General features: G+C 44.4%; 1 protein-coding gene across 3 annotated transcripts in view; it reads left to right on the forward strand.

The window, feature by feature from the left end:
* FREM3 (FRAS1 related extracellular matrix 3) overlaps positions 1–22,521 on the forward strand; it is a 129,531-nt gene that overhangs the window by 102,005 nt on the left and 5,005 nt on the right. For 2 of the 3 annotated variants that reach the window (XM_059722026.1, XM_006275641.4), the window contains exons 11-20: positions 4,132–4,314; positions 5,933–6,063; positions 7,067–7,225; positions 10,861–11,164; positions 12,806–12,937; positions 15,033–15,364; positions 18,053–18,245; positions 18,906–19,010; positions 19,245–19,372; positions 20,985–21,119. In XM_059722026.1, the coding sequence (XP_059578009.1) occupies positions 4,132–4,314; positions 5,933–6,063; positions 7,067–7,225; positions 10,861–11,164; positions 12,806–12,937; positions 15,033–15,364; positions 18,053–18,245; positions 18,906–19,010; positions 19,245–19,372; positions 20,985–21,119 (1,802 nt within the window). Of the gene's footprint in view, positions 1–4,131; positions 4,315–5,932; positions 6,064–7,066; positions 7,226–10,860; positions 11,165–12,805; positions 12,938–15,032; positions 15,365–18,052; positions 18,246–18,905; positions 19,011–19,244; positions 19,373–20,984; positions 21,120–21,204; positions 22,459–22,521 lie in introns of those variants that run through there. The other variant, XM_059722027.1, reaches the window with a different exon arrangement.

Genomic DNA, 22,521 nt, shown 5'->3' on the forward strand with positions numbered 1-22,521 from the left:
ACTGGCCAGTTGTGGCCTTGAGTCCACCATGATCCTCTGGCTGGGAAATTGACTCTATGGTCAGACTCAGAGGGTGGTAATTGATGGAAGTCAATCATCATGGCGCCCTGTGACCAGTGGGGTCCCCCAAGGCTCTGTCCTTGGACCCATATTGTTCAACATCTTCATTAATGATGTGGACACTGGAGTCAGAAGCGGACTGGCCAAGTTCGCCGATGACACCAAACTTTGGGGCAAAGCATCCACACCTGAAGACAGGAAGGCGATCCAGGCTGACCTTAACAGGCTCAGCAAATGGGCGGATGAGAACCTGATGGTGTTTAACACTGAAAAATAAAAGGTTCTTCACCTTGGGAGGAAAAACCTGCAGCATCCTTATAGACTTGGCAGTGTTACACTGGTTAGCCCTACAGATGAAAAGGGCTTGGGGGTCATGACTGACCACAAGATGAACGTGAGCTTTCAATGTGATGCTGTGGCTAGTAAAGCAACCAAAACACTGGCTTGCATCCATAGATGCTTCTCAAGCAAATCCCAGGACGTCATTCTCCCCTTGTATTTGGCCTTGGTGAGGCCGCAGCTGGAGTACTGTGTCCAGTTTTGGGCACCACAATTCAAAAAGGATGTGGAGAAGCTTGAGAGAGTCCAGAGAAGAACCATGCGTGTGATCAGAGGTCAGGAAAACAGAGCTTATGACAACAGGTTGAGAGCTATGGGTCTCTTTAGCCTGGAAAAGCGCAGGCTCAGGGGTGATCTGATGGCCACCTATAAATTTATCAGGGGTGTTCACCAGGATCTGGGGGAACGATTGTACACCAGAGCGCCCCAAGGGATGACAAGGTCTAACAGTTATAAAGTACTGTAAGACCATTTCAGGCTGGAGATAAGGAAGAATTTCTTTACTGTTCGAGCCCCTAAGGTCTGGAATAGCCTGCCTTCAGAGGTGGTTCAAGCGCCTACGTTGAACACCTTCAAGAGTAAATTGGATGATTATCTTGCTGGGATCCTATGACCCCAGCTGACTTCCTGCCCTTTGGGCGGGCAGCTGGACTCAATGATCCTCCAAGGTCCCTTCCAGCCCTAATGTCTATGAAATCTATGAAATTTTGTGCTTCGAGGATCGTGTGCTTGAGCAATGACCACTCTTCGTGCACCCCTTTGACTTCCCTTCCTTGTTTCTCCATCACCTTCCCTACTAATGCTCTGAGCCTGTCAGAGTCAGCATTCTTGAAGTCCAGGACTTCAATCCTGCTGGTTGAGTTGTTGACCTTGCGGCGGACAGTGACCCTGATAATTTCAGGGTCATTGTCACCCAGGTTACCCTCAATGTTCAAGCCACACACCAGATCATCTCCCTTGGTTCAGACCAGGTCCAGGAGAGTGTTGCAGGGTGTAGCCCTCTATGGCTACACTCCAGTCATGCAAGGAGTCGCACCAGGTCTCCACGATCCCTACCAGGTCATATTGCCCACTAGAGGGCTAGCTCCTCCTGCTTATTTCCCATGCTCCTCGCATTGGTGTACAGGCAGCTGAGGCCCTCAATTGACACCCTTGTTTTCCTGACAGACTGTGGGAGAATGGTTTGGTTAGCATTTTCAGAAACAAGTTGTGCTAGTGTCCTCCACAAGGGAGCTATCCTGTGTGCCAGTCCCTGGGCATGCTTCACTTGGAGTTTCCCCGTTCCCCAGCAAAGTCAGTTTAAAGCCCTATCTAGTAGATCAGCCATCCTGGCTGAGAACAGGGCCTTACTTCTCTGTGTGAGGTGAATGCCATCTCGTCCTAGAAGTCCTCTCTTTCTCTGAAGTGTGTGCTGTGGTTGAGGTAACTGAACCCCTTTCAATAGCTCCATTGTCTGAGGCATCTGTTGACCTCTTCCATGCAGCCTTCCCTCCTGGGTCTGTGGCTTGCAACAGGGAGCAAAGAGAAAAGTAAGTATTCCCACCCCGGCGTCTCCTCCTAGGGGTGGGATACTTACCTCCTGAATAGTTACCTCCTCCTCCTATGTCTCTGTTGGAGACTCCTCCTGTGTAGTGAGGGGAGTGTACCTGTTGTGCAGTGCCAGGGGAGAAGTGGCCCTAGCTGTGCGTGCTCTGGATCTGGAGACAACTGTTTTCCAGGTAGCTCCAGGGGGGTCTTTGTGGCCAGTCTTCTTCGTGGCCTTGATCTCCAGATGGCTGGGGGAGCTGTCCCAGTTGCCCGCCAGCTTCCTTTCCAGCCACGTGGAGATCAGGACCCATCCCAATCCTCATGTGTCTGGGAGGCAGATGTTGGAATAGCTCTCCCCTGCCCTGTGGAACAGCCCCCAAATCCCCTGCCAGCCCAGGGCTGGCACCTGGAGGAGCCTGGAGCTCCCTTTGGCTACTACGGGGGGGGCAGAGCAGGGCAGGAGCAGCCCTGGGCTGAACTGCTCCCATTGACCACACAAGCAGGGACATGTATTTGCAGCAGTGCAAATAGTAGCAGCACAAATCTGTACCGCTGCTTTTTGCCACAGTGTACGTACACACACACACACACACACTGTCCTGCCGCAGTGGGGGCTGGCTGGGACACAGGGTGCCTCAGCGCAGGGCTAGCCAGGAGGCAGCCCCCATACTGAGGCACCCTGGGCTCCAGCCAGCCAGGGAGCAGCACACAGAGACAGGGGTCAGGCAGTCCCCCTGCCTGCCCCTCTGCTTCCTCATGCTGTACAGCCCCCGTGCAGAGGCACCGTGCACTCAGCCAGCTGCTCCCTGGCTGTCTAGGGTGCAGTATGCCTCAGCACAGGGGCTGCACATGCCTTAGTACAGGGGCTCCACAGCACAGCTTCCACACTGAGGCACACAGTGATAGGGGAGCTACCAGCCCAGGGCTGCCTGATTCCCCATCTTGAGACGCCCTGTGCCCCAGCCAGCCGGGGAATGGCTGGCGGGGTGCAGGGTGCCTCAGCACAGGGGCTCCACAGTATTCAGACGTGGAGGAGCTGCCTGCTCCCCTGTCTCCACATGCTGCTCCCTGGCTAGCTGGGGCATAGGGTACCTCAGCATGGGAGCTCCCCATTTAGCATACTTTGGTCCACTTTTTTCTCTGGGGGTGTTTTTTGCTACTAGAAAATCTTGATATCAAATTTTGTTCCAGCACTTCAAAGTAGCAACTCCGCACACAGTTTAACATTCAATGGGTGCAGTGTGTAGTGCCACAAACCGCACATGCCAGTATGTCTGCCTGCACATCTGGTTCCAGCTGTTGGGAGCAAATTTGCACCTGGTAGGTGCACATTCAGGTGTGTGTGGGGCCACAGTTTAATGTGCCTGAATTTTTTGCATGTAATATTCAGGTGCATTAATTGCACGTGTAGACATGCTCTGTGTCTCCTAAAGTTGGAGAAATGCAAGTTCCAACCCCCGCTGGGTTAGCAGTGCCTAAAACCCTGATCTTTTGTTTTCTGGGTGAGTACCTACCCACTCAGCTATTTATGATAAAACAGGGGCAGGCCCTGTTGGTGCTGTCACTTCCTCCTTCTTTCACCATGGGTTTTTGCTGGACTTGATTCTGTGATTTACACTCACACAGTGTACACATGGGTGGAACCCCATACTTGCCGAGCTAGCACATATCTAACTGAACCTGCATAGTAGCTATGTAGACACTTACCTGTCTATTCTGCAAGGGCAAAAGAATTGCAGATTCCACTAAAGTGTGAAAAATGCCACTTACACAGGCCATTGGGACACACAAAATGAAATAGGATTCTGCCTTGCTTTCCATCAAAGTAAGACACCTGTTTAGGTTTACCACCTCCTTTCATAACTGAGGAGCAGAATAAATAGCTTTTGCAAATAACCACCTGCCTAACAACATCTCCTCTTAAAAATCTATCTTGAACTAAAACCACAGTAAGTTATTCTCTTTCTCTTTTTTTGAGAAGGATACAAAAAGACTTTTCAGAATAATTCCATTAGAATTTATTTTGGCTTAGTAAACCTACCAGCAAATAAATCCTGGGAAATGTCCAGCTATTTCTTTTGTTAGATTTTTTAGCTTTGTTTTGGCCCACTTACCTCCATTGGAATGTCTTTTGAAAGTCCATGTATTATATTTTACCGGATCCAGTGAGAGAGATTTTTCTCCCCACCCCCAATTTCTTTGCAGAACCAGTGATTAAGTTTTCTGAAATTAAATACAGCATTCAAGAGCCTCAGGAGCCTGGAGAGATTGCGGTTGTAAAGATCCCTGTTTTACGTCTGGGAGACGGCTCCAAAATATCAGTTGTAAGAATACACACTAAGGATGGGTCAGCCACTTCTGGAGAAGACTATAATCCAATGTCAGAAGGTAAGCATTTTCACTGAATGGTGGACTTTAGAAACATCAGCCCAGCCAGTGCTGTTGTGCATATGAATGAAGGATATGAATAACAGGATGTTGTTACAATAGAAAAATAGTGAGTGCTGTATTTTAAGAGTCTCAATCACTGTTGCTACCATGCTTGAAGATCTTTGGCTCAGAATTTATGAAAGAGAGGAATAGTTTTCGGTGCCTGAATCCTATTGAAATTCAGTTGAAAATGGGCACCTAACTATAGCTACTTAAATCCCTAAGACAGGAGCTTCTTGATAAGCAGAAGACCGGAGCTTCTTCAGGACTTCTTCATAAGAATTCACATACAGTTTGGTCCAGCCATTGAATGGCGAGGTGGGGAAGGAGCTCCCCCCACACCATCATTCCCAATTCTGGCAGCAGAGTTTTGGTTTTGAGCTCAGGCAGAAGCCCTTTTGGTTGGCAGAGGAGTGCTGGTGTGATAAAACATTTAACCCTAATAGGGAAAAAGGGAGAAGATAGAGAAATTGTGTTCAGAGGCACTAGTCTGCTGTCTCAGCAGCATTGAGATGATGTTGTCCTGTTTTTACTTATCTGGAGCTTTATCTCAGTATGGAACCTTTGGGATGAAAAGGAAAGCAAGGAGTGAGTGTCTATGGGGTGGGGGGAGCTCCTCCCCCACCTTGCCAATGCCCCCATAGACTTACCTGCGGGGAGGTAACAATTAGTGACATTTGGGCATGAGTCAGTTGTTACATGTGTTCACACATTAGTAGGTGCACATGCCTAGCATATGGAGCTGATCTCAGTTTGGTCCTGTAGATAATACTATAATATAAATAACAAATAACAATATTCTTAAACAGTATCAAATACTAAAGTTGTCTGTAAAATACCTTCTTTCTCTTGAGTGTGTGTCTAACTGTATAATTATCAATTTAATACAGCTTTTAATCTACTGGGTATGCAGAAAAACAGTTATTGGGGCCATGCAAGTGGGCCATGGTGTTTTTATAGCATGCCAGGTTGGGCCTCAGGAAGAAAAAGTTTGAGAACCCCTCTCCTAGAGAGCTTCCCTCTGTGTAAGCATTTCCTATTAGCTTTAGGCAGGTCCACGCAGATCTCATTGATATCAGACAGCTCCCTGCTTTGCATGCAGGTTTTTAGATCCTGTTCTGAGACCTGCATACAGGTTTTAGACCCTGTTAGATGCTTTAACTCTCCTCTTGCATTGTACAGGGAGCCTAGACAGGTGGGGTTCTGCATTCCACTTCAGGGGCATGTACCCTAGAAGTGTTGGACCCCTACCCTCTGGTTTTTAGGCATCATTTTTTGGATCTCCATTCAAAATGCGTATATGCAAGGGGGCATCTACTCAAGGTCCCCCTACAAAAATGTGGTTAAAATGTCGTTCTCAAATACCTATAAAAATTTACTCCGGCAATTCATGTGTCCTTTGTCAGATAAAAATTAATAAGTTTATACTTAGGCTTAGTTATTTAGTTTGCCCATTTCAATACTGCAGTCATCCTAAGCTGATTCGGGAAGAGCCAAACTGTTTTGTTTGAACAAGGTATGTTACTTGAGTAGACTGGTTTTAGAAAAGAGGTTAACTTGTTTGTCTCTAAAACAGACATTGAATTCAAAGAAGGAGAAACTGAACATTTTGTTGAAGCTGAGGTCCTATATGATGGAGTGAGAGAAATGAGAGAAGCATTTACAGTCCACTTGAAACCTGATGAAAATATGATAGCTGAGATTCAGGTAAAGGTTGTGTTTACATTTGTTGTTGTTATGTAGGTGGTTATGTACTGATGTTATAATAAACTGATAGAGAATGTTAAGGGAGCTTGCACAGGTAAGAAGGGAAGGAGATTTGGTTACAGGGTGGAGGGAGGCTTGGGGCAGTGATGTAGGTTTCTTGATCCATAACTCAGGGACCCCATCTTCTAGTACCCATCCCCTGAGCCACATTGTCCAAGGTTTACTTGTTGTGGCATGTTATATCTTTCCCACTTGGCTGGACAATATACAGGGCACCCAACTTTAGAGAAGTGTTGGGAGTACTCCTGTGAAGAAGGACCTCTGTAGCCCAGGGCCTCATGATCAGGGCACATCTCCAAGAAGTGGGAGATGTTCAAACCCCTTCTAGGTGAGGGGACCAAGATCTGGGTTTTCCAGGCCCCAAGCAGTTGTTGAGCTGAAATGAAGGAAGTCTTCTCCCCTCTGTTTTGTGATGTACATGGCTTTATGTGACATCCAGGGGAAGTATAATCTAAAACATGTGTAACTGGCTCAAAATGCCACTTGCATAACTAATTTAGCTGCATAACTGCTATCTACTAGTCTAAAGGTATGGTTGGATTTGGTCCCTAATGTGGATTTAGATGGGTAAACTAGCCACCTGCTTTTACCGTCAATGAACAAGTAAGGCATTGCTTTCTCTTAACATTTGGTATCTGAATTATCTTTCCCTATCTGAGTGTCCTGAGAGCTGATGTCACCCTGGGTATTCATTTTACCCTTCCCCACAGTTAATCAGTGAATAGGCTTAATCAGAGAGGCTGAAAACTTGGGGAGCAAAGGGGTTAATATCAGAAGATACACCTTTAAGCAAGTCATTGGAACAGTGAGGGGAAACTAGAGAAAATTATATTTCATGAGTAAAACCAAAATAAATTTTAGCAATAGAAATTACAGCTGCAAATACTCTTCTTTTAAAAATATTTTCAGCTGTAGATGTAACCTTTTAACTCTCACAATTCAGGTGAACAAAGCCATTGTGTACATTGAAGAAATGGACAGCGTTGCAGATGTGACTTTTCCAGCTGTGCCCCAGCTTGTGTCGCTCCTGATATATGATGACACATCTAAAAGCAAAGAGAACCCACAGCCTCCAACAGGCTACCCTGTTGTGTGTGTGACGGTATGGTCTCTTCCAAGCAATATCATTGCTAATCCAGTGCTTTTGAGCCTCTCAGTATAACTGATTTGATTTGTATGTATTGATATGTATTGAATACTCCTCCTTGGCCCGTGAGTGTAGGAGGGCTATTAAGAAGGCCAAGGCAGGGGTGGAGCTCAGGCTAGCGACCAGGATTAAGGACAACAAAAAGTCCTTCTTCAAATACATTGGGAGTGGGCACCGGGTAATGTAGGACCCCTGCTAGACTCAAATGGTAATCTTGTGGCTACGCCAGATGAGAAAACTTGTTAAAAATGTTGGCTCTTTGCCACCGTCTTCTTGGACAGGGACCAGGACAGCTCTCCTACCACAGGTAGGGGCAATCTTGGGGATAGCACTGCCAGGCCTCGGGTCTGTGCAGATGTGGTTAGGGATCTTCTGGAAGGGCTGGATGTTTTTAAATCTGTGGACCCTGGTGCCCTCCACCCACGGGTGTTGAGAGAGCTGGCGGGGGTCATTGCTGTGCCCTTGCCCCGGCTGTACGAGCGATCATGGTCCACAGACCAGGTGCCCGGAGATTGGAAACTAGCTAATGCGGTCCCCATTTATAAGAAAGGGAGATAGGAGGACCCAGAAAACTATAGGCCCATAAGCCTCACATCAGTCTTTGGGAAAATCCTTGAAATAATTATCAAGGATCATATCTGTGAGGGGCCGGCAGGAGAGATCATGCCCAGGGGAAATCAACATGGGTTCATCAAAGGCAGGTCCTGCCAGACCACCCTGATGGCCTTTTATGACCAGGTAACTAAATCCCTGGATGATGGTGTTGCCATGGACATAGTTTTTCTGGACTTTAAGAAGGCCTTTGACAATGTCTCTCACCCCATTCTCATTAATAAATTGAGCGACTGTGACATTGATGCCTACACAGTTGGATGGGTCAAAAATTAACTGATGGGGCACACCCAGAGAGTGGTGGTGGACGGGTCGTACTCAACCTGGCGGGATGTGAATAATGGGGTCCCCCAGGGCTCGGTCCTCGGGCCTACACTGTCCAACATCTTCATCAGCAACTTGGATGAGGGGGTGGAAAACACGTTCAAGTTTGCCAATGACTCCAAGGTGTGGGGAGAGGTAGGCACTCCCGAAGGGAGAGAGAGGCTGCAATTAGATTTAGATAGACTACAGAAGTGGGCGGATGGTAATGGGATGGGGTTTAATATAGACAAATGCAGGGTGCTGCACCTTGGGAGAAGGAATCCACAGCATACATACAGGCTGGGGAGCTCCCCCCTTGTGAGCAAAGAGGAGGAAAGGGATCTTGGAGTCATTATGGACTCCGAGATGAACATGAGCCGCCAATGCCAGACCACAGCCAGCAAAGCCAGCTGCACCTTGTCGTGCATCCAAAGATGCATCTCAAGCCGGTCCAGAGAGGTGATACTACACCTCTACACGACACTGGTCAGGCCACAATTGGAGTACTGCATCCAGTTCTGGGCACCGCACTTTAAGAAGGATGTGGCCTGCCTTGAGTGGGTTCAGAGGAGGGCCACCCGTTTGGTTGCAGGGCAACAGGGCAGGCCCTATGAAGAGAGGCTGAGGGACCTGAACCTGTTCAGCCTCAGCAAGCAGAGGCTGAGGAGGGATTTGGTGGCTGCCTACAAACTTGTTAGGGGAGCTCAGCAGCAAGTAGGAAGGGCCCTATTCCCCCCAGCAACACCTGGGTTGACGAGAAACAATGGCCAGAAGCTGCTGGAGAATAGGTTCACATTAGAGATTAGGAGGCACTATTTCACTGTTAGGGTGGCTAGGATCTGGAACCAACTTCCTAGGGAAGTGGTCCTCCTCCTACCTTTGGTAAATTCAAAAAGAAGTTGGACAAATACCTGTCTGGGGTTGTGTGATCCCTACGTGTGCTCCTGCCAGAGGCGGGGGGTCAGACTAGATGAACTGTTCAGGTCCCTTCTGACCCCAAAATACTATGAAACTGTGACAACTGTCTCTAGTGGGTTATGGAATAGAGAAAATCCCACACAATTTACTGATTCATTTTGATGCACTGGCTGGGGGAGTAGTTAGCTGATTGCACGATTTCACAATGATTACACACTTAATTTATACAACACAATTTTATTTTAAAATTCTTTGCTACGTATATAACACTGCTTAGCTTTAAGAAACACCACAAACATTAAAAACACAATAATTACATATATCAGAAACAATGCTCCGAATGCACTTCCTTCCCAAACAATGCTATAAGAATGTGTTACAAAAACAACAATTACAACTAAAAGTTAAATTTGAATCAATACTATTATTTTTCATAATATACTTACAATCCTAGAATTCCGAGAAGCCAAATACCAAAATATGGTTTCATTCCTCAGTAGTACGATTTAATGGGTTGGCCTCAGTAGTACGGTTCAATGGGCTCACCTCAGCAATACGATTCAATAGGCTGGCCTCAGCAGTGGAAGGACTAAGTCCCCTTCCTTCAGTCCCTTTCAGGTGCTCTGCGGCTTCAGCGTGAACTAAGAGATTCGTGTTCACGGAGAGGGTGGTTCAGGTGATCAGTCTGATCCGGCCTACACTTGCGATTCTTCCTTCGTTGTTCTACAAGTATAGTCACCTCCAAATTGGGACAGTAAGTTACAGTTTTTATTGAGTGAGCTGCCGTCAGTGGGCTCCTCCTACTCAGCCTGTCATTACCCCCAAATCTGGGCTCGGATCTTACTCAACAGATTCTTTTGTTAATCATTTTAAATTACCTTTGGGAAACTTCCATATCACTGCAAATGCCCTTTTCTTACCAATCTGGTCAAAAGGCCTTAGGGTTTGATCTCTCGGAACTCAGGATATTTGCTCTCTTTGTAAAAGACTTCTAAAGATAAAATTCAAATTAAGATTTTAAACAAAGTCAGGACCTTTTGCACGTAGTCCCAAAACAATGACTTAGATAAGGAGATAAATCTTATCTTCTTCCTGAAACTGGCTAATGGGCAACCTTTACAAACATTCAAACTATTTCATTCAATATGACAACAACAGAGGGCACCCAATTTCTGTGTATAATAGACTTGAGTGAGCTAGGGTTCCTTACCCTGATCCATCTTCCTTTCTTTCTTTTTTTAAATAAAAGATTAGTGTGTGTCCAGAGCACATGCTTGTCTGGAATATTTTACAGCAATAGCTCCAAGATTGTAGCAAGGCTCTTTTACATGGTAGTGTTTTGAAGGAGTGCTAGAGAATGCCACAATGTTCTTTTTTTAAAAGGGCAACTCTAGGGGCAGAAAATTGAAATTAAAGTACCCTAACCATGTTCATATAGAATCAGACTTAGAATCCCAAACCGAAGGACTGTAAGATTGTTATCTAAATATTAGTATCCTTGTTTTAGGAACAGATCTACAGAAAGGCTAAGATATGAGTTTTCAAATGTGTGCGCCCACGGTTAGGCATGTAAGACACTTAACTGTGTATCTGTTGAATTGGCATCTACATGTAAGCAAAAATTATAACCATAAAGAAGTGAAACTATACTGATAATGTTTTAATTACCATTAAAATTATATTTAATTGTTAGCATTCCTGGAGCAGACATGGGAAGCAGAGCATCTTGTTTATTTTGCATATCTGCCAATTTACAGGCATGTAATCCCAAGTATTCAGACTATGACAAGACTGGCTCTATCTGTGCTGCTGAAAACATCAATGACACCCTGACCCAGTACCGCTGGCTTGTCAGTGCTCCAAGTGGCAGCGACGGTGTCACCAGCCCCATGCGGGAAGTGGATTCCAACACGTTCTTTACCAGCACCAAATCCATCTCCCTGGACTCCATTTACTTCCAAGCGGGATCAAGGGTGCAGTGTGCAGCACGTGCTGTGAATGCCAATGGTGATGTTGGTTTAGAATTGCTCAGTCCAATTTACACAGTGAACAGAGAAGATGGTAAGTGGTAACATGCTGATTGTGACACCTTGGAGTAGGGGAAGACAATGAAAGCTGCACTGCTTGCTGCTGATATAGGCCAGGTCTAAGCAAGCTTCAGTGTTGTATATAGTTTAAATTTATTTTGTGTAGAGAAAAAGCTTGTTTCTGAAATAAAGCTGCATAAATTGCTACATTGACTTTGTAATTTTAAGAGTTTATACCCATGACTCAGCTGCCATTGGCATAAGAAAGAGGTGGAGATGGCAATTATTTATTTGGCATCTTGTTCTAGTGAAGTAGCCAGTGGGTTCACTCCTAAACATGTGTCCTCTGCTTTTCACATTATAAACATGTGCCACAGAGATATATATTTCTGTTTTATATAATTCGAGACAAAACAGCTACTATGTATAAATGGAGAGGAGCAATACCAACGTACCTTTGAGCATGAAACCATTCAGAAACCTGCAGAACAGGCCAGAATTAAAGCATTGGCATAGTCTAGTAGACTAAAAGAGAAACCCACTGCAGAGTTTAAGCCCTGGCTTCACTGGTGCATGAAATTTCTAGCCTCATGGCAGGTTTTTCAATACAGTACAGGGGTTAGCAGAGATTTGCAGAAGTCAGCAAGGTAAACAGGGGGCTGTTCAAGCTAGACAGTAGACAATACTGTGGGTTTAGGCCCCATCCAGCTTTCCCTCTAAGCTGCACTAAAGCGCAGGCATGCCTGGCCATGCAGCATGAGCACACCTGTGTGGCCACCCACACTGCACAGCTTAGAGGGAACGCTGGCCCCACCTCAGAGATAACGAACCACCTCACTCTGGGCCAGAAAGAAGTGGCACCTACTTCCTCTCTGTTTCCTTGGTTGCGATTTCTCTCCTGGAATTATGTGTTTAAACCAAGTGAACTCTTTCTCACAGTAAACCAGATTGAAACCCTCCATGATACTAGTGATTAGAGAGGAGAGAGACCTGTTTTATAATTTGGAGAAAAAGCTAAAAAATGGATCTCCCACATCCTGAGAAGGTGCCAAAACCCCCAGGCTGTTAGGAGTTCTCAGGCTCTAAGTCTCTCCTGGTTAATTTTTTCCACTTAGCAAAAATAACCAAATATTCAGTGAGTGTGGGATGCCAGGGGAGTACTGGGCATATGAGAGAGAAAGGTTCAAGTCCCTGCTTTGTACACAAGGCCTCAGAAAAGTCTCATCCCACAGTTAGGGATAAATGTACTCTCTGAGAACCTAGCAGATAAGGCCCTGCAGGCCAAGAGGCATTTTGAGAATTCCCCTGGGGTTTCTGAATGGGCAGCAGTTCCAAGTCACTTAACAATGTTGAGACTTAGGTGGTTCTGCACCTGCCCAGTGACAGGGGCTTTATTCATAGACAAGGTTAAGCAGCAGCTGAGTGAAGGTTTTGTGGATCTCAGGGGTGCCTGTATATATTTTATTTAGGCTCCTAGAATTGCTGTTAAGCACCTAAGTCCCTTTGTAAAGTTAGCCCTCCAGATCTATACCTGAGACCCCAGCTTCTAAAGGACTATATGCTTTGGACCTCAGCCTGCTATAACCTAGTCTGGCTACAGACACGTCAGAATTGCCTTTAACTTATGTGACACAGTTTAACAGAGTCCTCAGGATTACTCCTTCTTCCCTCTCAGGTCAATGTCAGCCTCGCATCCCAGGATCTGTTGGAGCAGAACCTTTCTCAGCCAAAATTCACTACACGGGTCCAGAAGATCCTGATTACCCCAGTCTGATTAGATTAACAGTTACGATGCCGCATATGGATGGTAAGCATCATGAGGTCACACAAGCCTTTGAATGTTTCATCTCCGGTAGTCACAGATACTTGGCAGTTGTGAAGTGTGTTCCCACCTTAAGAGAGTTTCTGGCAGAGGACTTTTTTTTTTTGGAAGAGACAATGCTGTATGCTTGTGGCCAGAGCAGCATTCATCCTTGTCCACAGCTAAAGGTTGTTGAGGGTTTGCCAAACACTGTTACATCCACGTATGTTTTAATGTGGTTTGCATCTGAAATGGAAACCAGTATAAAATTCCTGTCACCAATATCCTGGTTCTTCTCCTTTACAGTGGTAATTCCAGGGATCCCAGTAGAGTTACCCCTGTTTTTTTTGCCAGGGTGACTGGGAAGCCTAGTGCTATACACTTGACTTTAGAAAGAGCCATTTCAGAGCATGGATAGACGAGCAATGAAAGTGCTTTAAAATTCTTGTACTTTACAGCCAGTCTGCTGTAACTGTGTCATCTGCCTGGTTTATTCTTCTCCAAGTAGAAGCTAAGCCACTGTAACTTTACTCCTGATTCTTTCAGGTTTAAAATTATACACCAGTTACAGTGAATCAGCTAATGCACACTTCTAAAAACACCCCTTCACACTGCTGCCCCTGCCTCTTTAAAACAGTCTATTGTTCTATCTATCCATGGCTGTGCTTTGCGCTAATGCGGTTCTGGAGGTGAAAGTGTCATATTACTGTTAGTAAAAACCATGATTGGAAGACACCAGCTTCCAACAGGGTAGTTATAATGTTTCTAATAGAACCAAGTGTGATAAATGTTTGAAAAACCTAGGGAATGGTTAGATGTAAAAATTGCGTAGCTATGAAAGAATACTGGGATGAGCCGTTACACTGCAACTATTATACCAGTGTGATTCTGTAGTGATACGAGTATAACAAAACCATCCCATCTGTGCTGCTTCATCCAGAACCAAAGTAACCACAGTTTAGATCACTTATATTGCTATAGGGTCATGCAGACGTGAAAAACATGAAAGTTACAGCATGCTCATGCATGTTTCCCTTGTCTTTTGATCTTGCTGCAAATGTACTTTTTTCCATGCCCTCAGTTGCTTTATCCAAAGCAAGGGGAAAATCTTGGACTACTTTACTTCTTATTTTTACAGAAGAGACGCATACACAAACACACCCATGGAAATCATTCTGTTTATTCATGTGGCAACTTCTCCTGGGCCATCTACATTAGGAAGATGGGTGTTCAGCAATAATGTAGACATAGTACAGATGGGATGGAGAATTGTTTAATACTGTTTTAGAAAGCATGTTTGAGCTATACCATTGCCTTCTGCAGCTATTGGAAATAGCTTTGCCTGATATATGTTCATGTGGAAGACTTCCCTAGCAGCATAGGAATAAGACATTTACTGAAAATTTTTTTTGGCAGTAGCTTACTTCGCTAATACACACTAACCTAGAAGAGGGCACCATGGCATCATCTAGCTCTAACTCTACTCTGCCCAACTATATTTAGCAGTTTTTCACTTTCTTAGTGAAGTCAAGGTTTCCATGTCGTCCTTTGTAACACTGCTACACTGATGGTGACATGAATAGGTATCTAGACAATTGCTTTTAAAAATTGTATTTAACACTTTAATGCACTATATCTTTTAACTCTATCAAACTAATGTTTTTCTCAAGCATAACATTTGCTCTCAGCAATGGGGTTTTTACTGTGTGGGAGGGTATTGATGTAAGGGAAATAATGATTTATCAAAAAACATCCCTTAGGTGTAGTTTAATAGAAGGTGCAGCTAGTGAAATAGGTGCAGCTAGTGAAATAAGTGCAGTTAATAAACAGAGCATACTTCACATACACCTACTGCCCCATGAAAAGACATCTGAAACCAAGTAGTAAATCCTTTACGCACACACTGTCTCTCCATACTCAGATATATCAAGTTCATGTATGACTTAGCTTCAGAATTTCTCTCTACAGTGGAAAGATGATTATCATCCTACCAAGTTAATAGCATCCACAAAGAAAGTAGGTTTACTATGTGCTTAGAACAATTGAGCAGTCAGTCTTCTCAGTTCACAATAGTAAATGGATGGGGTGCCTTATGTTTCAGGAATGCTGCCTGTTATTTCAACTCGTCCATTATCCAATTTCGAGCTGACTCTCAGCCCTGATGGCACTCGAGTAGGCAACCATAAGTGTTCCAACCTGCTGGACTATAATGAGATCCCAACCAAACATGGCTTCCTGACAGAGAGCACCAAGAACCCTGAAGTGATTGGGGAAACTTCACCCTATCAGTATAGCAACCTCCTGCGATCTGCCAAGACCTTGCGTTTCTACCGCAACCTCAACTTGGAAGCTTGTCTCTGGGAGTTTAACAGTTACTATGACATGTCAGAGCTGATGGCTGACTGTGGTGGCTCCATTGGCACAGATGGCCAGGTATGTATCAAAGCAGCAGCACTCACTTCTGGGCCTTAAGTTTTGAAAAACAAAAGACTAAATCCCATTTTATTTTACATGCTTGAGTGGTGCATGCACAGTCACAGTTTTCCCACTGAGCAGGCTCACTAGGATTGTGCTGTGGACAGGCAGGTACACAGGGAAATAGAAATCCCTGAGTAGACCTGTAAGGCTGGGTAAGCCCCAAAATTTTAGTCACTGTGAAACCATGACTAGCAGGGAAACAAGGAAGACCCTCCCAATTTTTGCCTAGTAGTCTGGTGGTTAGGACAGTTGCCCAACGGACAGAAGATCCAATATAGTGAAATAGGATGTAGTCCTATGCCTTAACCAAACCCTTCCTAATAAAATCCTTAAAGGTATTTTGTGCTGTCATATTGATCATTTGCATTGGTTGTCTGGAGCACAAATCTTCTAGCATCTTTCGGAAGAGTTCAGAAACCCTAGAGCTTCTTCATATTGCAGCAGTTCCTATATTATTTGACCAACCAAAAGCAATTTAAAAGCAATTTGGAAAATTGCCCAGTCAGTGCCCAGTCACTGTCAGTTCTCAACATTTCTCATAAGTCAGCATGCACCTTGCATTGCTGACCCCACTTCAGCATGTCTGCTGTAATTATTTGCCTCACCACAAATCCCCTTTCTGTATTTCCTCTGAATTAATTTAAGAGTGAAAAAAGAGCAAAAAAGGTTGCTCGCCAATTGTGAGTTCCACAGGAGCACTACTTGTTACTGAGAGAAGGTCTCTGGCACACTCTTAAGGCCTAATCCCCTTTTAAGTAGTAACCAGGACATACATTCATTCAATTAATGGTAGCATAAAACGGGGAATAAGTCACGAAGTTATTACACAAAAAATGTCCCAGTCACCTGACCAAGTCTTCCAGCTGTGGGGACACCATGCACCCAGCTTGCCATGATCCCAAGGCATTCCCTGCCCTGGCAATATGGCACTGTTGGGATGTGTAGTTGTACGTGTAGCATGGCAGAGGCATGATTGTTGGATCATGGTTCAGATCCCATTGTACCTTTAGCTGAACATTTGCCTGGGGCCTTAACAGCAGTACTCCTTTAACTAGGAAGCCTGACAAATGCCCTAACAGGGAAGTGAATTGGTATTAATGTATAATATAAGTGCTGCTTTAAAACTTCAGGGGAAAATAGATGGCATAGAAACTATTTGGTGGAACCTGCCATTCATGAACTTGTGGTGACATTCGATTGCCATTTGGTAATCGCTGACAAATGTGCATTCTAGCAATAATTATAATAATGCATTTTAGCATTATTTAGTAATAATGGACTCTAAGATGCTGCTGTAGATTCATGGATTGTGAGGCTGGAAGGGACCTTGGGGGATCATCAGGTCCAGCCCCCCTGCACCAGGCAGGAAAGACAACTGGGAGTCAGGTGACCCCAACAAGGTGACCACCCAGTCTTCTCTTGGGGGAGGGTCTGTAGGGTAAGTGACAGCCATCAAGAAGACTGCATGCTGGGGAAATAAAAAATTTTTAAAAACCCCATTCAAAATATGGGGAACCATCTTCCTGAGATTATCAGACCACAATCCCAGATGCTATGTGTGAATTGTTAGACTGTCCAACCTAGGCGCACAGAGTTTGTGATGAAGTTCTGTGACTGGACAGGAAGGAACCTGATGCATGGAAATGTTCGAACTGTAAATAAAAAATTCAAAGGGACCAGGCCTTGGAGGGGGGGGGGCCTCAAACTGCAAAGTCCTTTGGGTGAATATTTAGCACACAGCTATGAGCTTCTAAAAGTCTGTGTGGCCCTGCATGTCTGGGATTGACCACTTGGTTGATTTTTCTTTACGTATGGAGTCCTCAAATGTCAGGTACTTTGTTGAGATCAGAATAGTGGAAAGTAGCAAGTATATTATCTGTTCTGTCATACCCACTTCAGCCTCTGTATGGACCCATGAAAGAGAGAGAGAGAGAAACTCAAACTATAAAATTCGGACAATATTTTCAAACAGCAGAGTTTAAAGGTGCTAAAATGTGAAGTTTTGGTTCAATCTATTGTACAGACAGGTGCCATTGGAAAACCTGGTTCTGGATCCAGGTGCAGTTTTTGACCACCCCCAAAGTACATGGCTATCCAGATCTGACCTTTAGATTAATCCAGCTCTAATTGTCACACATCTTGCAATTAATTATGAAAGGAATGAAAGCAAAAGAACCAAAACTGTAATTGGTGCTAATTCTGAGAGAGCACTGACTTTGTAGGTTTGAAAAAGGTCTCCAGGGAATATGAGATTGGTAATCTCAATTCAACACTGTAATGGATATTTCTCTAGACCCCTTTATTTCTTTACAGTGTGGAACAACTCTCAGGGCAATGTTGGCTTGCCTTGCGGTTTGCCAGAAATGACACGAGTGCCTGTCTGACTTTAGTCAATGCCAGAACTCCAGTTCTTTTCATATGCCTCAGAACATATCCAAAATGAAGAACAGATGAGTAAGCCTGTCTAGTGAGGAGTGTGAAAGAAAGTAAAAGAAAGACCTTCTGTAAATTTGACTGACTGAAGATAGAGAATGAGGCTCTTTGTTACTGTTAGAAAAGCCCATAGGCTCACTGCCATGTTTTTCTTCTACCTTCTCAGGGTTAGACATGAAAGCAGTAACCTTCTGCCCTGGTGTTTTTCAGGTGTTAAATCTGGTGCAGTCTTATGTCACACTGCGCGTCCCCCTCTATGTCTCCTACGTCTTTCACTCTCCTGTAGCGGTTGGTGGCTGGCAGCACTTTGACTTGCAGTCTGAACTACGACTCACCTTTGTGTATGATACTGCCATCCTGTGGAAAGACGGCATAGGCAGCCCCCCAGAATTGGAGCTCCAGGGTGAGGAATAAGAGCTTTCCTTATGATTAAACATTATTTCGCCAGGATCCCTAGTCTTCAGTGCAGGAATCCTGGAGTAGGTAGTGTGAATAACTTGGGCTGCTTCCTGGCCTTAAAAATCACAGAGGAAGTACCAGCAAGGCTGATTCCTACTATTAAAATGCCCAATGTTTTCTTTTTTAATTATATGTGGCATTGACACTATTGTATAAAATCTTTCCCCCAAAGTATACACCTTTTAAGTCTACCAAACACTGAAGAAGAAAAAAACAAAGAAGATATACGCTTTGGATAATAGACGATTTGCTCCCACAGACCACCTCTGGGGGGCAAAGTATCTGATGGATTCACTTTTGCAAAGCAGTAAATCCAGTGTGGATGCCTCTGTTAATGAGCACCCGCTAAAGAGTAATCTCACAGCACATGGGGCCAGAAGTTCTTGTGTTACAGTGTAAATCATTGTATATCTGTTGAAATCTAGTAGTCTGGGGATCTGAGTGTAATGGGGGTGGAGGAGAGGGAATAGGTCACCCAGTGAGTGATGCAACTGTGCAGCATACTTCATGTTTCTAAACGCTTAAACTAGCCAAAGGACCTTTCTGTTGGAAGGCCAGTGAAAGAACAGTCCTTGATAGACATGACAGATTTTCTTCTTTTTAGGATCTCTCTACCCAACCAGCATGAGAATCAATGATGAAGGGCGACTGGTTGTGAACTTCAGGACAGAAATTCGTTTCCAAGGACAGCTGGTAATGTCTCACCCAGGTAAGAGCCTCGTTCATCCTCCTGGGCTGACATCTCTAGAATCGTCAGTAGTGCTGCTTTTTCATGAGCGCCAGTATAACAAGCTTGTTTCAACAGAGTAAATGAAATGAACATCACTCTCTTCACGAGTGCTGGGTAATTCCTGGGTTTGCGTATTTCCTCAGTTGCTGTATGCTGACTGAGTCTGAGCCCTCTTGTATAAGGAGCTCGTAAACTTGCCATTTGCTTTTACAGGAACTTCATTATCCTCAATGGTGATGTCTGCTGATCACCCTGGTCTCACGTTTACACTGAGTCTCTTGCGAAGTGAGCCAACTTTCCACCAGCCTGTTCAGCAGTGGACCTTTAGCTCAGACTTTGCTGTGAGTGTATATGGGGAGCTGGATATGGGAGACAGAGGGCTTTCTGAGTGCAGGTCAACATTCACTCATATTCAGGTGAAAGCTGTCTGTGCAGCAGTTTGCATTGGAAGACCAGTCAGAATCCATCCAGTTAGACTGACTCTAGTATATAACAACGACAGGGGTAATTTAGTTCTTTCCTTCTCAAAGCTGTTCAGACTGTTGATGTTCACTTCATACTTTCTTTTTACATAATGAATAATCATAACCCCTTCTGGGGTCCCTAGCTTGCATTACCTCCCATATACATTTGGTGGAAAAGGAGCCCAGAAAGGGCAAGTGATTTGCCCAGATTAGAGCCTTGTTTAAGATGAGAGTTAATTGGTCCCGTCTCCTTCTGAGCAGACCAGAGAATGCTGCTTGGACAGGTGTGAGGGTCACAGAAGCAAATATGTAAAGCAGTGACTCTGACTCTACAGTGCAGTGTGTGTGGGCAGATGCTGAGCCTACCTGGATTCCAGTGCAGGGCTGGAGCTCAGCGTTGGATTAAATAAAGGAGGAACACTATGGAAAGAGGAGAATTATGCTTTTGGTTATTTTCAGGCTGTTTGATATAGATAAGAAAATTAAATGGCTTTGAGGGAAAATAGCACTTGAAAGATAACTGCAGCATTACATTTGAATTCTGCCGTGTAAAATATTCTGACTACCCTTGGCTCGCAGGACTGTAGATTTGAAATAACCCAAAATAATGCATGTTTGCCCAGAATAAACCTCCAAGTTTATAGAAGCAGAGTTAAGGGGAATTTCACTGTCTGGGTGGGAGGGTCATGCAACAGGCCAGCTATAGAGCTTGGAATAAGACCAGGTCCTCTTCCCTGTTCTGACCCTATCCAATAGCCCATTACTGCATCCGAGAAAATAGTTTATATCTGAAATGCCCCAGTATAGTCTGGATTCTACTAGCCTGTGAAGCAGGAAGGTAGCAAGGGGCACAGCTACATGAGATGTTTACTGCAGAGCTGCCTAATTAGCTCCACAGTAAAGTTTCCGTGCCTATATGTGCAGCCCTAGTAGGCCACAGTAAACTCTGTCATAGGATAGTACTTGTACTCGCATTGCAAGTACTATTCTACTACAGAGTTGTTTACTGTGCAGCATTGTACATGTAGATGCTGATAGGGCTGGCTGGGGCCTGAGGGTGCTTCAGGGAGGGGCTGCCTGCCAGCTAGCCCCACACTGTGGCACCCTCATGGCTCAGTGTGGCACACTGTGGCACCCTCGGGGCTGTGTGCTGCTGTTCCAGGCACACATTCAAATGCGGTGCCCAGGAGCAATAAACTCTGACACGATATGTGTCAGAGTTTATTGCTTCACATTAATTGCACATGTAGACATCCAGGGGGACGACCCTTGTATTTTGAATCTATATCCTACCTAGAGTGAAACATCTCTATTATAGACTTTCATGCCCATACCCTCCAAAAGAATGTAGGCACCCAAATTTCATTGCTGGCATTTGATCATCTAAACCTCTGGCCTTGGAAATGATGGTATATTTGTTGAACTGCAGTGTTAGTTGTTCAGAGCCTGTAGAAATGTGCACTTTCTAACAGTGTGTTTCTTTTGCCAGGTACGAGATTACTCTGGTACTTATACTGTGAAATTTCTCCCTTGTACTGCTGCACCCAACCAGGAATATACCCTTCCCATCATCTGTAACCCTCAGGAACCAATCACCTTCGAGCTAGATATTCGGTTCCAACAGGTATGGTATTGTGTTTTGTTCAGAGATGAATATTCTTGGCACACAAGCAAGTGGGCATAAACTGACTAAAAATCAATTCATGCAGGAAATTAGAAGGAGACTCACTTGGAGGACTGAGGTTCTGGAGGAGCTTTCTTATCAAAGAAGTAGAGGCAAAAGGTAAAAAACTAGCCAGTTATGAGATGGAGCTTAATTAGCTGATGAGGGAGGTGGCCTAGACATAGTTGCCTGCAGTAGCAGGTGACTAAAGAGAATCTCCCAGGTCATTAGGTCATCTTGTCCTTAATATTGAACTCCTAGTGGTCAGATAGCTGTAGAGCAGTGCTTATAGCTTGTGGTACACTGAGATCCAATGTAATTGAGAGCTCTTTTCAGTTGTTTATTTCATGGTTTGTCATAGCCCAACCCCTTCAGTGATATTTTGCACTAAGCAGCCTCCGAGAGCTGTTCAGGGAGACTAAAAAGCGCATGAATTGAAAATCAGATGCTGTTTTTCATAACGTCCTGCTTGCCTATGTAAGCAGGACTCTTGTTAGTTCAATACAGATTAATTAAATGAACAATTTCCATTTATGACTATAAGGCTCCAAGATAAATTTTCTTCAGTTTCCTCTATCATATCAGCAGCACAACCATATTGTGCACAAAGGAAGTTAAGCATCCATTGCAAGGAACAAGGTTCATCAAGTAGAGGAGCTAAAATTGCTATGGGAGACAAAGCTTTGAATAGTTACCAGAAAAAAAACAAATCCCTAAGCCTGTATCACTAGGATTTGGGGGGTTTCCTTCAATTTTTATTAATACATGGAGGAAGGAAACTGAATGACACAGAGACTGAGGAATGGTAGATGGAGCTTCTTGCCCTCAGAGCATGAGCTTGAATCTGAACAAAAACCATTTCTGACTGCAGACTGTTGTTTGGAGATGGGAAAATGAGTTAATGCCCTCAGCTAAGTTTCACTATGCACGTTCACTCATACAAAGGATTCTTCCAGTCGATTTTGCAGGTAGCACAGAGAAACTGGTCATGTGCTCGTACCTGGGGAAACAGAAAATGTTAGTATCCCAGGCCACGTCCCATTTCACACAACATTTTACAAACTCTGAACATTGGTTGAAAGAAGGCCAATACACTGGTTTGCCTCTTTAATGGAGTGAGGAAAGTTGGAGATGCATTCCGTTCCTTTTAGCGCTATGATCTCATGCATAAGATTGGTGTCAGAACTCATCCAGCTAGTGGTTTTATCTCCTATATAATAGGTCTGATATTGCACTGCCTGTATTCATTATATGTTAAGATTTGAGAAGTGCAGTGAGTTACCCAATTAGCAAAATATCACTAAATCAGTGATGTTTGTAAAGCTGTAGCTAGATATCAAAGCAGCTTTGTGATGATTATTTT

This window comes from Alligator mississippiensis, chromosome 2 (genome assembly GCF_030867095.1).
Source record: "Alligator mississippiensis isolate rAllMis1 chromosome 2, rAllMis1, whole genome shotgun sequence".
NCBI lineage: Eukaryota > Metazoa > Chordata > Crocodylia > Alligatoridae > Alligator > Alligator mississippiensis.